Source organism: Protomyctophum bolini (genome assembly GCF_963924005.1).
Source record: "Protomyctophum bolini genome assembly, chromosome: 19".
NCBI lineage: Eukaryota > Metazoa > Chordata > Actinopteri > Myctophiformes > Myctophidae > Protomyctophum > Protomyctophum bolini.
Window position 1 is genome coordinate 7,683,043 of NC_137880.1, and position 17,613 is coordinate 7,700,655.

Sequence of the window (17,613 nt, forward strand, 5' to 3'; positions counted from 1 at the left end):
TGCAATTGGAACAGCTGAAATCAATAACATTAACCTGCAGACCACATTAAGTGAACTGCGTCAGACTGTGCTCAAAGAATACATTCTTCAGCGTGTCCACAATAGTCCACAGCCCACTTCGCCACTCTCTCTGATCCACTGCATCAATAGCACCCCTCCCCCCCAATGGCAGACACTCATGTGACGTCAGACACATATAGGCCTACAAATTCAGTTGATCCGAATAAACATGTGATAAATTCCTGTGCCTCAGGAATGTCGTACTTCCTGTTCTTTCCAGATGGGAGATGGCCATGACGCATGTTCCTTGCATGCCTGTAGGCCTACAATCATTTTTTTTGTTTGTAGCAACAAAAAAAACGTGAACGTGAGTCTGACACGGGTACAACGGCTATTGCATAGCCGGGTGGGGAATGGATCTCCAACATTGATCATTACCGACTCACGGACTGCAGTGCTCTACAGCCGGGCACCGGTCTAGTAAATCTAAAATAATTAACAGACACTGTCGGAGTCAAATAATAATAGAAAACATGATTCATTATCATGCAGGAAACAAATAGGCCTACAAAATCACAGCTATAAATAATAAAAGAGAAACTCAATCAAATGCAGTGGGGGAAAAAGTATTGTTTAAATATAATATGACAGAATGCCTGCTGTTTTTTGGGAGTTTTCCCATATGTGGTTTATAATAAGCCTCAAAGGAGTAGTTCATCCAAAATGAGTTATTTTCTACAAAACACTTTCCATTGGAACACCTCTATACTGGAGACTGATGTTCTCAATTGAAATGTATGTCAAACTGTCTGTTAAAGAAGCTCCACCTCTCCCACACTCATACAAGTAATTGACAATATTATATAGGCCTACAGTACATACAAGTCACAAAGTTAAATTAAGTAATAATGTAAGTGAGGCATGCACTGACATCTTCATCTTTTCTCTGCTGTCTGTGTGCAGCCATACTCATCATCATCATCAATGCAAAGAGCTTAGATCAGTTCAGACAAAGAGGTGTCAAACATGTTCAGTCTTCTTCAGGCCTGGACTGGCCACTCAACATACCAGACATTATGTCCGGCAGGCCTCCCCGTAGTGGGCTGGGTGATGGGTCGGTCTGAGCCGCATGTTAAATTAGCTGTCTTTTTCAGTGTAGTTTTCTGTTGGTTGGTTTTCACATCATTTAACGTTACCTATACTTGTGACCTTGGTTATTATGAATATTATAGCCTTTCAAACACAAGTTGCAATTATCATATTAGATAATACAAGGCCCATGGATGATTAAAGGCCACTGTTTAATTAAATGCAACAATGTTTATGGTTGTGGACACAATTCACAAAAAGCATGTTTTTAGTACACTGACCTCATGTGCAATTATTTATAAAAATGTGTTAGTTGTGAACATGAATTACTTATAGGTCCACAGAGCCTACTCTACTTTAATGTGTATATTTCTACTTTAATGTGTGTTAATGTGAGTAAAGATTTTAAATACACTGGAACAAACGACCAGAAAACAGCATATAATGCTGCCACCCTTATTTCTTTTAAATCACAATTAAGGACTTTTCTGTTTCCAGCTCCCTTTCATTGATTGTTATTTTTACTTATTTAGTTTCAGTTCATCATTATGATATACATATAGTGTTTCCTGAATTGCCTTGTTGATCTTTTGGTATACAACTACTTATTATAATAATCATGGTTCCTATATTTTAAAGTCTATATGCTTTGACTCTGTCTGTGTCTGTTCTTCTGGATTTAAACTCACTCCTGCTTTGACTTTTATGATGAATAAAACAAAATTATTAATCATAATTTGGATACAGTTTTGATTAATTAACTATTCATCTTACTAAGCAATCTCAAAGTTAACAGTTTATTTCTAGAATGTTGCATAGAGCATGAGGAGGAGAGAGAGGGGTGGAGCACATGCAGCAGTTTGTTGTGGTTGGTGGAGAGATCTATTGTTCTTCTCTTTGGCCAATCAATCCAAGCAGTTAATGAATGGTTCCATCTCAGGCTATAAGAAGAGTTTGCAGTTGTCAGTTCTCTCACAACTCCTCCAGGATATCAATAATTTCTGATCAGATCTGACTGTGGACTCCAGGCTTCAGGTGAAGATGAACTCTCTCAAACCCACCAGGAACAATTCTGCTCAACAGGATGATCATCAAGACCACTGTAAGTTACTTTGTCTATATGGATATACAGCATGTCATGAGGATGTTTTATTTAGTCATGTTTATTTGTTTTATTATTATCATTGAAGACAACCTGTTTTTTGCACAACAAATTAGAATGTTTAACTCCTGCTAATTTAAGTCGATAAAGTACTGCACGTTTAAATAATATTTTTGTATTTGTTTCCAATTCAGTGCTGCATCATCAGTCTGGCCCTGATCTACCAGAGGAGAATGAACAAAGTAGCTTGGCTAAGCAAAAACACCACTGCTGTGATCAGTGTGGAAAGCGCTGCACTACAAAGTCAGAACTTAAAATACACCAGCGAATTCATACTGGGGAGAAACCATACGGATGTGATCAGTGTGGACAACACTTCTCTCAAATGTCAAGCCTTAAAAAACACCAGAAAATTCACACTGGAGAGAAACCCTATGGATGTGATCAGTGTGGACAACACTTCTCTCAAATGGCTAGCCTTAAAAGCCACCAGAAAATTCATACTGGAGAGAAACCCTATGGATGTGATCAGTGTGGACAACACTTCTCTCGGATGGATCACCTTAAATCACACCAGAGAATTCACACTGGTGAGAAACCCTATGAATGTGATCAATGTGGACAACATTTCTCTCATTTATCCGCACTTAAAACACACCAGAGAATTCACACAGGTGAGAAACCATATGGATGTGATCAGTGTGGACAACACTTCTCTCAAATGTCCAGCCTTAAAAAACACCAGAGAATTCACACTGGTGAGAAGCCCTATGAATGTGATCAATGTGGACAACACTTCTCTCAAATGTCCAGCCTTAAAAAACACCAGAGAAGTCATACTGGAGAGAAACCCTATGGATGTGATCAGTGTGGGCAACACTTCGCTCAAATGGATCACCTTAAAACACACCAGATAATTCACACGGGTGAGAAACCGTATGGATGTGATCAGTGTGGACAACACTTCTCTCAAATGTCCAGCCTTAAAAAACACCAGAGAAGTCATACTGGAGAGAAACCCTATGGATGTGATCAGTGTGGGCAACACTTCTCTCGAATGGAACACCTTAAAACACACCAGAAAATTCACACAGGTGAGAAACCCTATGGATGTGATCAGTGTGGGCAACACTTCTCTAGAATGGACAGCCTTAAAACACACCAGAGAAGTCATACTGGAGAGAAACCATATGGATGTGATCAGTGTGGGCAACACTTCTCTAGAATGGACAGCCTTAAAACACACCAGATAATTCATACTGGAGAGAAACCATATGGATGTGATCAGTGTGGACGGCACTTCTCTTTACTGTCCAGACTTAAAAGCCACCAGATAATTCACACTGATGAGAAGCCATATGTATGTGATCAGTGTGGACAACACTTCTCTCAAATGGCATACCTTAAAAGACACCAGAAAGTTCATACTGGAGAGAAACCCTATGGATGTGATCAGTGTGGACAACACTTCTCTGATTCATCCAGTCTTAAAAAACACCAGAGAATTCACACTGGTGAGAAACCCTATGGATGTGATCAGTGTGGACAACATTTCTCTCATTTATCTGGTCTTAAAACACACCAGAGAATTCACACTGGTGAGAAACCATAGGGATGTGATCAGTGTGGGAAACACTTCTCTCGGATGGATCACCTTAAAACACACCAGAGAATTCATACTGGAGAGAAACCCTAGCTCAGATCAGTTCAGATAAAGAGGTGTCAAACATGTTCACCCTTCTTCAGGCCTGGACTGGCCATGACTCAACATACCAGACATCCGGCAGGCCTCCCCGTAGTGGGCTGGGTGATGGGTCGGTCTGAGCCACAATTAGGTGTTTGTTTCAGTGTAGTTGTCTGTTGGTTGGTTTTCACATAATTTAACGTTACCTACTTGTGACCTTGGTTATTATGGATATTATAGCCTTTCAAACACAAGTTGCAATCATAACATATAAGATAATACAAGGCCCATGGATGATTAAAGGCCACTGTTTAATCAAATGCAACAATGTTCATGGTTGTGGACACAATTTGTCAGACTGTACAAACATGACGGACAGCAGAGTCTCCATAATAAGCAATCTTTGGCTGAACTACTCGTTTTAAAAAGTCATTGTTGTTGGTTAGCTATTTGACACAATTTGGGTGATTTTTCATAAAATGTGCGAACAAATGTGTTAATTGTGAACATGAATTACTTATAGGGCCACAGAGTAGGCCTACTATATTTCTACTTTAATGTGTGTTAATGTGAGTAAACAAGCAGAGTCTCCAGTAGGAATCCTGGTGGAGAGTGGGGAAAATATGTATTTTTTTTAAATAGAAATAAAAGTTTAAGGTTTTTAAGATTTATTATACAAACCAGCAATGTTTCATTTTTATGCACCAAACATCTGGAACAAACTACCAGAAAACAGCAGAGAATGCTGCCACCCTTATTTCTTTTAAATCACAATTAAGGACTTTTCTGTCGCAAGTAATCATTTTGGTATACTGCATTGTCTTGGAACATATACCGCCTGCACTTCTCAACTGCAATAGTCAATTTTTTTTTTCCTCAATCATATTATTTGTTTCACTGTAATTTGACCTGCATATTTGCTGTAGATTGCATTTAACTACATTTAACTACTAAAACAAACTGCCTATATATATATTAGTCATGAGATGGATATAAAACATGCTACTTTGAAATACTTTTTGTCTTTTCCCAGATGGGCATTTTTGTGAATGTGAAACGTGGTTTAAGTGAAGTCACAAATAAAGACAACATTTCAATGTCAAGTTTTTTTTTGTATAGCCTTTGTTTATATATGTACGGTGTGTGGTAATCTTAGTCAATAACATGCAATACCCATTGGAAGGCAATAGCACACCTTGTAATGTAAGAGGAGCACATTTTGCAAGATACATTAAGGTGATGTTCCTTCACCAAAGCTGATTGTACCTGATTTGGAGCAATCATGTGCAAATTAAGTGTCTATAGGGACTTGTGATTGTACATTCTTTAATGGTTCAGCTTGAATAGCAAGATGGAGATGAGATACTCATCCATACAAGGACATTAATAGTTGTTGGGGTTTGAAAGGTATTATATGCAAACACACACACACACACACACACACACACACACACACACACACACACACACACACACACACACACACACAAATTAAAATGTACACTTCAACCTGTCTCAACGACCCATCAGCACTAAATGTGAGTTGGCCTTATCAAAAGGTCTGAATTATGTCCCAACCACACAATGTGATTAATTTGAAACTAAAGTTGATTTAGATAATGCTTTAATTCTAATGCTGGGGTTAATTTATAGCCAACTATTTTGGCTAGCACCAGTCTCTCAAAGCATTGCATGATCACCGGCGTGAGAGCGACCGGCCAGGTGATGGCTGAGGCTTTGGGGACAGGAATGATGGTATAGTGGCTTTTAGACAGGTCGGGACAGTCGCTTGCTTGAGTGACAGATTGAAGATGTCTGCAAAGATTTGCGGCAAGCTGGCCCAGCACACGCCTTCAGTGCTCGGCCTGGAACACCGTCGGGTCCAGCTGCCTTGTTGTTGTTGATGTTCTGGAGGACCTGTTTGACCTGATATGGCTGAGAACTCAGTTGGTGTCCACCCTCTGTTGTGATGTTAATGTCTGGACCTGCGTTGCTGCTGTTCTCAAACCTGGCAAAGAAAGCATTGAGCTGGTCTGGGGGAGGGTGGGGTCTGTCAGGGGTGGGGAACCAGGGGTCTGTTTGTATAGTCTGTGAGATGTCTGATGCCTTGCCACATGGTGCGGGAGTTGTTGTCTCTGGAGTTGTCCTCAATACGCTGTTTGTATTGTTGTTTTGCATTTTTAATGCCACTTTTCAGGGCTGCTCTGGCTCTGCTATAAGCCTCCCTATCCCCTGATCTAAATGCAGTGTCCCGGGCTCTGAGCAGTAGTCCATGGTAAACCATGGTTTCTGGTTAGGGAAGATTTTAATCTGCTTCTTTGTGCACACATTGTCAGTGCAGAAGTTTATGTAGGATAGTACAGTGGAGGTGTACTGCTCAATGTCTGGATGTTCAAAGAGCTCCCACACTGTATCCTCAAAGCAGTCCTGCAGTGCTGATGAGTCCTCCTCTGTCCAGCTCGATCTGCACTGTCTTGATCTGGGTTTTAAATCTGCAGATGCGGGGCTGGTAGGCTGGAATCAGGACAACAGACATATGGTCAGATTTAGTCTCTGTCCCAAGTTCAGGCGAGGCGTATGCCTTATAGGCTCCAGGTACATTTGTGTACACCTGGTCCAATATTTTATTTCCCCTGGTCTTAATGTGTACATTTTTATAGAATTTGGGTAAAGACAGTCTTAAGGTTTGTGTGGTTGAAATCACCAGCCACAATTAAAAATACCCTCCGGGTGTTTGTTCTGTTGTTTACTAATGACGTCATGCAGTTTGCTCATAGCTACTTTAGCGTTAGCTCGGGGGTGGACATACACAGCAATAATAAAAGCTGCCGACATCTCCCTTGGCAAGAAGAATGGTCTGCATTTGATGATTAGAAACTCTAGATTCGGGCAACAATGTCTTTCAGTAGTGTTTGTACACCAGCTGTTATTCACAATTTCACATAACACCATGTGACAACAGCAGACTATACCCAGGTGGGTGGGTGTGTTTACCACAGATGACATGATGTGATGTGGCCCAGGGCTGATGCAATACTGGCTCAGCAGGTGCAATATGTTGGAAGATAATTAATTGTCCCGTCTAATGAGGGGAATGAGTCACCGTGGGAGATCGTTTCAAAACATGTGCAAATGAATTAACGACTTGTAAGTGCCATAATAGGCATGGGCAACAATACAGTACATCACAATGGTAGTACCCCCAAATGCACATATCTTCACTGTCTGAATGGAATAAAAATGGATGAAGTCGAAGGTTTGACTAATAGATCTTAATTACTTTGTTGTGGTACTTTAAGGTTTATTTAGCATATTTAGAGTTATTTTTGCTCTAAACACATTGATTATAGTCCTGGATCCGTTTGGCCTTAGTGATGACACAAAAGAATGAGCAGACAAAATTGGAACTGGAACTGGAACGGAAACTGCCCATAGATCCGAAGTCCCGTTAGTCCGAACATGCACTGCTCCCGTGCTTGCGCTTATAGGTTTAGGTTTGCTCCCGTGCTTGCGGTTAGGTTTAGGTTAGGGTTAGAGATAGGGATAGTAATTTTGGAACAATGAACTTTCTGACTAATGACACGGCACCACTGGAACACCTGTGTGAAGTGAGGGGCACTAATATATTAAAGTCTAACTCATGTTTAGGCGCAGGGTGATGTAAAACAAACGGTGCCAACACAAACATTAAACGCCATTATTAACAATAAAGAAACAATATGACGTAATGAGGCACGTTATGATGTAAATATTCCATTTCCATTCATTGTCAATGCATTCACAGAACAAACATTGACCTAAAGACAAACATTAGACCTGCACGTGTATAGGAGTAAAGAATAAGCTCATAAATAGCCACTCTATCCTGATTGGCTGACATTTTACTTGAAAATGTATTTTCTGTTTATTAAGGAGCTGGAGACCTCGGTTATTGAACAAACACTCTATAGCAATGATCAGAATATAGTGATTTAACCGTTTTGGAAAAATGGCAGGTCTATAAAGGCCGTCCCCGCTCTCCCCCCGGCTGCTAATTCCCACCTGGAACACAATGGAATGGAGGTCCTCCGGACAGGCCATATAGAGAGTGGCACATTCGGAGCTTTCTGCTGGATATGACCAGTTCTATAAGTCGTCCTCAGACGAGCCCTCCACCTTAGCTTCCAGTCATCCCGGTTCTCCATATACATCTGGCCAGTTTGTTGGTACTTTGCGCTCCTGCGTCTTTCTCGAGTGCATCAAAATGATGTTAATGTAAATGGTGCATTTATATAGCGCCTTTATCCAAGGCGCTTTACATAGATTGTGCATTACATTCACCCATTCATACACCGATGGCAGCGGAAACCATGCAAGGCACCAACTAGCACATCGGGAGCAATTAGGGGTTCAGTGTCTTGCTCAAGGACACTTCGACAGTAACTCTGGGGGAGCCCGGGTTCGAACTGGCAACCTTGCGGTTCCCATCCAGGCACTCTACCCCTGAGCCACCGCCGCCCCCTTAATGTGGGACGTACGTCTTGATCGATGCCCATGGGTTGGTTCCCACAGTACCAATTTCATCATACAGGGTCTTCTTGGTATAACATGTACACTCTTGCATAGTGACCAGCTGTAACTGCACTGTTTAATATTTCATACAGTACTAATTGGTTTCAATAAATTAACCCAGTATACATTTTACTGGGTTCAAACTACACACAAAGTGTGTTTTTATTCATTATGATCTGTTTGAAAAATAGAAATATATAGGCCTCTCTCTTAGCTATATTGGAGGCATATATATTCTAGTCTATTAGAGGATTTATGGTAATTGATAGAAAACATGACCTCCCAAATAAACAAGTCAATGAAAAGGAAAATATCGTATCAACGTACGCTATATAAGCCCCGCCTCTACGTCTACCTCTGCTCCGATGGGTGCTGTAAAAGATTACGTAATGTTACGAGGTGGCATGGCATGGCACGCCACTGTGTATAAAAACGGAACAAGTGGACAATGGTATATATCTAGAGAAGAGGGAGGTAGGTGTGTTAGTTTGGACAGTCATGATGAGGGCCTCTCTAGACATTATTATACACCGGCTTTCAAACCCGTACGTGTACGCCATGTTGTTGTTCTCCTTCCTCTCTCCTTCCTCCTCTACCTCGTCCTCCTCGTCTTCTTCTTGCGAGTTGCAGGCACCGTTTAATCCCAACAGAATGCACAAGCCCGGAGACTTGGTTCTGGGTGCCGTGTTTGACATCCACCTCTCCTCGGTGTTCCCTGACCTGTCCTTCACCGCCGAGCAACAGGACCCCGTTTGCCATGGGTGAGTATGACGAGTATGACACTTGCAAGCAAGAGAACGGCCGGTACCTAGTTTTAATGTACTGTACTGTATGGTATGGCAGGGTATAGAGATCAAGTGCCATGTTTTTTTTAATTTCTTGATAGTCAATGTTGCCATTACTACCATATCAAGTGACACCACACCCAAATGTAATATGTCCAACACATTTTGATTGTCCATTTTCTTTTTCATTAGAAAAATCAGGATCATTAGACTCAACAACCTATACAGTAGCTATATCTACCAGACTCCCTCCCCTGCAGTCAGAGTTATAAGATTTAGGAGTTTGAATGAATGTAGAATTATATGTGAAGGATGCCATTTGCATACAGATACAGATGTGAGGGCACTTCATTTAACTGGTGTTTCTTTATAGATATATATATATTTAACATTTGTGTGTAGTTTCTTCATTGACGCGCTCAGACGGGCCCAGACCTTGGCCTTTGCCATTGCCGAGATCAACGGAAACCCCCGCCTGCTGCCCAACGTGACTCTGGGGTACACCATCTATGACACCTGTTACTCGCTCGCCGTCGCGTTCCGCGCGGCGCTGTCATTGGTCAGCGGGAGAGAGGAGCGGTTTCCATTGGCTGAGAGCGCATGCGTCGGGGCCCCTCCTCCGGTGCTCGGCATTGGGGGTGGTGGTACCTCGGCGCAGTCTATTGCCATCTCTAGTGTGTTGGGTTTGTACAGAGTGCCCATGGTGAGTTGGACCCGCTTTTATAGCATTTGGTTATTTGTGTGTGCAAAGAGTCCAGTATTTATAGGCAGCAGGATAATGGCAAAGGGTTCACAGGTGTGTAATGGGAAGCAGTAAGCACTGCAGGGCTGATGAGAGTTGGGGACAGGTGTGCAGTGTGAGGGAATGGAATGAGGGAGTGGCCAGGGAGGAGACATGGTCTGTGGAGTGACAGACCATGACAGGTTGTGTATCAAATATACTATGGTGCACATTGCACAATGTGTAGTATTTTTTTTTTAAAGCTTGAAAGACATAAAACATAATATAACACGTATGCACAGTACACCATATAATCGCTGAAACCTATAGCTATCTCCATTTTTCGACGTTTCAATTTGTTTGAATAAATCTGTGCTCTATATTGAACACCCTTTACGTCTGTGTGTGGCTTTTACAAATATTGAACCAGTGAAAAGTTATTACAAAATCTCTTCCGACTATATATAAATAAACAAACGAACAAAAAAGATTTGTGTCATTGACATTTCATATACAATCAGATTGTTTATTCAAGCATGCTAATTAATTGCCTAATAAATCAATCAAAGTTTACAATTTCACACTCAAGAGAGATCTCAAGAGAGAGAGAGAAAGACAGAGAGAGAGAGAGAGAGAGAGAGAGAGTGGGGGAGAGAGAGAGAGAGAGAGAGAGAGCAAAGGCACAATTCTATTACACAAGCTCTTGGATGGTGCTTAAAGGCTCATTCATACATAGTCTGGATTTCCGGTGGTGAGGTGACCACCGGAGCTGAAATAACATTGAGCGGTGCCGGTGGTGAGTAAAAACAGAGAGAAGGGCAGGTGCTTTGGCGGTGGTTTGCTCTTCACCGCGGTTGTATAGTTTGGTGGTCACCTAACCACCGAAAATCCAGACTATGTACTGTATGAGCCTTAAGGGTGCAGTCGCACCCTTGTATTTCTTTATTTGGTAAAGTGAGTGTAGCGTTTAGCAGAGCGGGGGTTCATCTAGGTGAGACTAACAGGTCGAGGAGACAGCATTGTCAGTCCTATCACATGCTTTGCTTGCAGGCCGACATTTGTAAAACAAATGTAAATACATAATAAAGAAAGAAAATGTACATTGCAGAACATCTGTGACCGTTTCTGACTAATTCTTATGTGCAGTTCTATCCAAGTCTCTTGCGCTTCATCATGTCCCCCATCACCATTTTGTAGCTTGTGTATTACCTGGAAAAGGTCAAAATGACATATTGGTTGTTCAGTTTGACCCAGCAGTTTTGGAGATATGGCTTATAGAGTAATGTCATGCATAAAACAGCGAGTTGAGAAAACAGACCTGAAAGGTTCACTTCTGTGGACTCTAACATTACACCTAGCTATACATGTTTAAGCATTTATTTCATATATGCATGTTGATTTCAGCTCTGACATTTATTTCAGACATGCTAGTCTAGAGTCTGCCTGTGCTATTAACTTAATTCTCCTCTCCTGAACAGTCTTGTCGCCATGACCGTCTCTTTGTCAAAAAGAGTCACATTTTGTGTGTCTTTTTCAGATCAGCTCCTATGCCATGTGCTCCTGTCTGAGTGACCGGAAGCAGCACCCTTCCTTCTTTAGAACAGTCATGAGTAATGCCATCCAGGTGAACTTCTAAGTACTGTGATTGATATATCACATCACCTCTAATATATGATTGTGGATATTACTGCTGGAGCCTACTGCATATGCAGGTCTCTGTTCACAGAGATCATCATAAAAGAGAATTATTACACCTTTATATTGTGGAATCAGTGTAGGAAGATTAACTGATTTAGATTAATTTGCCAAAGGTCAAGGATGTACCACTATGTGAATAATTTAGTCTAACCCATTTAGGCCTGAAGTCGAAATTTAAAACAAATCCTGACAGTTTTCTGAAAGACCTACGTTTCTATATCAGTGGTGCTCAATATTTCATGTCAAGGACCCCAAGAAATATATCTAATTGCCCCCCAGCCCGCATCTGAAAATATGTTGTTCCAGGAACCCCTCAGAAGCAAAGACTTGAGTTAAACACGTTCGCTGTGAAAGAATATATATTCAATGATTTGCGCGACATTTTCAAGATTTTTCAAAAATAGCAGACCTATACAGGCTCGTATGAGCTTGTAGATCTGCTAATTTCCAATAGCTAAAGTATAACATATAATGCTTATAAAACACCAAAAGTTAATTGTCCCTCTCCATTCTCTATCCACTCAGGTGCTAGCTATGCTCCAGATTATGAGACGGTTCGAGTGGAGCTGGGCAGGATTGTTGTTCACGGATGATTCCTACGGCCGCGACGCGGCCCACATCTGCCAGTCTGAGCTGGCCCGGTCCGGTTTGGGTTGCCTGGCGTACGCGGCGGCTCTGCCCTGGGACAACGACCCGGCCCAGACGCAGAGGATCGTCTCTGTGATGAAGACGTCCACAGCACGCGTCGTTGTCGTGATAGCATATGGAATCCATATGGTAAAACTCATGGACGAGGTTCGCGTCGCAATCCATGTTAATAATGTATGGGAACTCATTGATTATAAAGGCATCGGAAATGAGTGATATTGAAGTAATAATAATAATAATAATAATAACAATAATTATAACATTAATTCATGAGCTGCTTTTAAAAAACAGTGTTTACAAAGTGCTTTACATGCACAACAATCAATTCAAATCGTTGGGAAAACAAAACAATATAAGACAAATGAAACCAAAGCATATACATAGACGGACCGTATACATAATTGAAAGACATACTTGAGATAACCAAGTCTGCAAGGTAACTTAACGCAATCGAATCTAAGGAAAAGGCTTTGGTTTTCAAAAGTGAGATGAAGAGTAAAGCCATCCTTTCATATAAAATAAGGTTGCTATGTAATTGCAAAGCATTTTGTTTGATTGCAACGCAATCAAACAATCAGTCTTGCGTCAAAGTAAAATGCTCAGTAATTATTAGTATATGATTATTTACAGGTGGTAAAGCAGAAGGTGACGGGTCTGCAGTGGATAGTCGATACGAGCTTCATAGAACACCCACAGCTCCAGACTCCTCGCTACATGCCGTACCTGAGAGGCACCCTGGGTATTGCAGTCCGTCGTGGAGAGATACCAGGCCTCAAGGACTTCTTGTTGAAAATGCACCCTGACAATGACCCTGACAACAGCCATGAGAATAGCATAGTGAGTCTTTTGTTTGGTGTCAACCCGTCCATTGTTACACCATGTGTACAGGTACAAAATAAATACTTCAGTTTGGCACCTGCCACCGGACATTAATTGTAGCAGTATAGGTGATACAGTGATATTGACAAGTAAGACGCGGGAAGCGAATTAGAATAAATTACGTACTATCACGTGTGTGCGTGTGTGTTTTTTTGTTGTTTTCTTTAAGTTCTTTTTTTATTTTTTTTGTACGTTTTTTATTAAGTTAAGTTTTTTTTAAGTTAAGTTTTTTTAAGTTAAGTTGTGTGTGTGTGTGTGTGTGTGTGTGTGTGTGTGTGTGTGTGTGTGTGTGTGTGTGTGTGTGTGTGTGTTTTATGTGTGATACAGCTGCGCCCTCTGGTGGCGTAGGGTTAGTAGGCCAGCTTCTATAGTTAGTGCTCATTGCGTCCACAACAACTAGGCCTATAATGAATAAAACAAGAATATAAGTCCTCAGACTCCTCACTGACTGTTTGAGAGGGCAGATAGACACTAATAACAAATATAATATATAAATACTGCATACATTCCACTAACCTCAGTCATATATTGATGTGATCTGGACTTAACCTTTTAGACATGCAGAAACATAATTGCCTTTATGCATGTACAGTAACATTAGCAAGCATCTTCTTCTTCTGGACACACACACACACACACACACACACACACACACACACACACACACACACACACACACCTCCCCTCTGCAGTGCTCTAAACTGGAAGTGGCTGGAGTCTGTATCATTTCTCTCCAAAATGAATATGATGGAAGACATGGTTAGTGATTATACTGTGGTACGCTCACATTTCATATCACACAGACCATACGGTATAACTGTATGACAGTGTAACATCGTATAACTTTCCCCATCAAAAAATGCATGCATAGTATTATACATTTTTTTAAATATATTGCATTACTGTAAAAGGTTACGACAATCATGTTTTAAATATCCCAATACATCGTGACACCTCATTATGACACAAATATAACAATGCTTCACTCCTAGTATCCTAGTATATCTTGACTGGACACCTTGTGTTACTATTCTCACGCCAGACCTCTGAACAGTGTGTGTGGCATGTTTGGGACTAGGCGTGGCACCTTGGGGCCCTTAATTGCCAGGGGTGTTTCTCAGGCTTTACTTGGGCTCATTCGTTTGTGTATTATTGTCCTGGGAAAGAATCTCTTTAGCAGTCTACTGCCAGTGGCATTGTGAGTGTGGAGCCACTTTCCATGTGGCATCATTCTGAAATAATCCCTGGTTTGGGGTGACTGCGACTGCGTTGACGATACTGTGAGCTTAATAGTCTTGGTTGGAGTGAAAATCACATCCGCTGATGTGTTCAGATGTCTGAACGATAAATTTAGTTTGTTTTTGAGCGGTGCCTCCGCTCTATTATGGGGCTATGTGTGTCCGTCCGTATGTCTGTCTCTGTGTCTGTCTGTCTGTCTGTATGTCCGAGCACGGAAAGCTGCAACTCCTAAAGTGTCCAGTACAGTACAGCACAGAGTAAAGTAGCACAGAGTACACTACAGTGACTACAGTATGAACCATGGGCCGTTCCTGGGGCTCTGGATGTTCCGGGGACACCCCGGGAACCCCCACATGGTAAGTCTGTCATTTCTCGACCGTTTCGGACGCAGGGCGGCTCGCCGGAGCCGGACAGGCCCCCTGGCCGTGTTCCTGCAGGTCTGGATGTTCCGGGGACCTCCACATGGTAACTCCGGGTCATGATGTTCCGGGGACCCCGGCACAGTACACTACAATGCAATACAAAGCACAGTAGAGTACAGTATAACAATAAATGTATAGTTGCACCGCTCAGTTCACACAGGTGTGACTTTTAATCTACAATTTCAACCTGACTTTTAATCTACAATTTCAACCTGATGTCTGTTATTAAATATTCACAAGGTATTACACGTCTGTTTGAGTATAGTCTTCATTTTGTGTCTTAAGGTGAGGCAGTTTTGGGAGCACACATTCCAGTGTAAATTTGCACCCCTTCCGTCAGAGTGGGTGGATGTTGGTGGAAGGGTGTGTACTGGACAGGAGGACCTAGGAACAGCAGAAACCACCCTGTTGGACGTGTCCAACCTCAGGCCAGAGTACAATGTCTACAAGGGTGTGTATGCTGTGGCCCACGCCCTCCATGACATGATGCAATGTGTGCCAGGAAGAGGGCCTTTCGCTGGCCACAGCTGTGCCAGTTTGCAGTCAATACAGCCATGGCAGGTGTGATATTAATTAATTAATGCATGTATGTATGACATTGGTATATAAAGCTTGGAAGATTGGCATTACTGAGATGAAACGCTATTAACCCATTCTGAACGGGAACCCGTTTTGGTGTCAGCATCATGTCATGCTTTAACTATTGAAAAATAGCAGATCTACAAGCTCATAGCGCGCCACCGAGTGGCGCGCTACGAGCTTGTAGGTCTGCTATTTTTTGAAAAATCGAAGAGCGACTGACATTTTTAGAATCTGATCTCAGGTCAGAATGGGTTAATCAGACCAGTGTGTGTCCAGTGAAAACCTCGTATGAATCTGATCTCAGGTCAGAATGGGTTAATGCTTTTCTTATAGTGATATGCAAGCTAATTCTTATGTGCAGTTCTATCCAAGTCTCTTGCTCTTTATCATGATGTCCCCCGCATCACCATTTCTAGCTCGTGTATTACCTGGAAAAGGTCAACTTCACCACATCATATGGTGATCAAGTATTATTTGATGAGAACAGTGATGCCTTACCAATCTGTGACATCATGAACTTGGCGTGGCTTCCTGACGGAAGTGTAAAGGTTCAGAATGTCGGTGTTTATAAGAAGTCACCGTCCGTAGGTGAAGAACTCATCCTCGATGAAGACAGAATCTTCTGGAACTTTGTAACCAAAAAGGTCACTTTGGCTTTCTAAAATACACTATAATGTGAATGTAATTTAATTCAGCCGTTTGGACTGTAAACGAGCAGTTTGTTTCTTAACTCTCGTATAGCCTCCTCGGTCAGTGTGCAGCGAGAGCTGTTCCCCTGGAACCCGCCTGGCCCGAAGGAAAGGAGAACCCGTCTGCTGCTTCGACTGCATCGCTTGTTCTGAGGGAGAGATCAGCAATGAGACTGGTATAGGTGTCAATCATGTAGCCAGGCCTATGTACAGTATAGCTTATATCTCTAGGCTGATACTGTACTTGTATTCCCCTTGCCCCATTAGATTCAACAGAGTGCACCAGCTGTCCAGAGGACTTCTGGCCCAATGCTCAGCGTGAACAGTGTGTCCCTAAGAGCATGGAGTTCCTCTCCTACCATGAGCCCCTGGGCATCTCCTTGACCGCCATCTCATTGCTAGGCACCCTCATCTGCGCCATTGTCTTGGGAATCTTCGTCAATCACCGAGACACGCCCGTGGTGCGCGCCAACAACTCAGAGCTCAGCTTCCAACTGTTGATGTCACTCAAACTATGCTTCCTGTGCTCACTTCTGTTCATCGGTCGGCCCAGGCTCTGGACGTGTCAGCTGAGGCATGCGGTGTTTGGGATCAGCTTCGTGCTCTGTGTCTCGTGTATCCTGGTAAAGACTATGGTGGTGCTGGCCGTGTTCAAGGCCTCCAAGCCTGGGGGCGCAGACATTATGAGGTTTTTCGGTGCCATGCAGCAGAGAGGGACAGTTCTGACTCTTACTTCCATCCAGGCAATAATCTGCATAGCCTGGCTTGCGTCTGCCTCGCCGACTCCTCGTAAAAACAAACAATACCACAGTGATAAGATAGTCTACGAGTGTGATGTGGGATCAACAGTTGGTTTTGCGGTGCTACTGGGTTATATTGGTTTACTGGCACTCCTCAGCTTTGTCCTTGCATTCATGGCAAGGAATCTACCAGACAACTTCAATGAAGCCAAGCTAATCACTTTCAGCATGTTGATCTTCTGTGCCGTGTGGATAGCCTTCATCCCAGCATACATCAGCTCTCCAGGCAAATATGCGGACGTAGTGGAGGTGTTTGCTATTTTAGCATCTAGTTTTGGCCTTTTAGTGGCACTGTTTGGACCAAAGTGTTATATAATCCTTTTGAAACCCGAGAGAAACACTAAGAAGTCCATCATGGGTCGTGGTGCCACAAAGATGTAGAATCATCAATTAAACCACAATATATGTGCCTCTGTATTTTACAGCAATCTGTATAATGGATATAATAATCATAGATAACATCTATAAAAGTAATAATAAAGTTAATAGATGTTAATCATCTATGAATGGATTAACAATTAACCCTGTTTCGACTCTGAGGGAGACAAAAGTCGAAATGTCATTGTGATGACCCAGCCTGTGGGGTTGGTTTGGTTGGATATTAATTGTTGTTCTGTCCCTGTGTAGGAGTGCCAGCCTGCTGAGGTGTGTCTTGGGGATTGACACACCTGGTCCCAATTATCCCCTTGGGTATAAAAGCAGGCTGGCTGAGGCCATTCTCTCT

General features: G+C 42.2%; 1 protein-coding gene across 1 annotated transcript; it reads left to right on the forward strand.

The window, feature by feature from the left end:
* Window positions 1-8,984: 8,984 nt before the first annotated feature.
* On the forward strand, window positions 8,985-17,270 carry LOC308334531 (extracellular calcium-sensing receptor-like; the record flags this gene model as incomplete). Its single annotated transcript, XM_080791329.1, has 9 exons — window positions 8,985-9,187; window positions 9,635-9,914; window positions 11,470-11,556; window positions 12,156-12,425; window positions 12,909-13,115; window positions 15,104-15,379; window positions 15,817-16,044; window positions 16,142-16,265; window positions 16,357-17,270. 9 exons carry the CDS (start codon window positions 8,985-8,987, stop codon window positions 17,268-17,270), a joined length of 2,589 nt encoding a protein of 862 aa, XP_080647455.1.
* Between the last annotated feature and the right edge of the window lie 343 nt (window positions 17,271-17,613).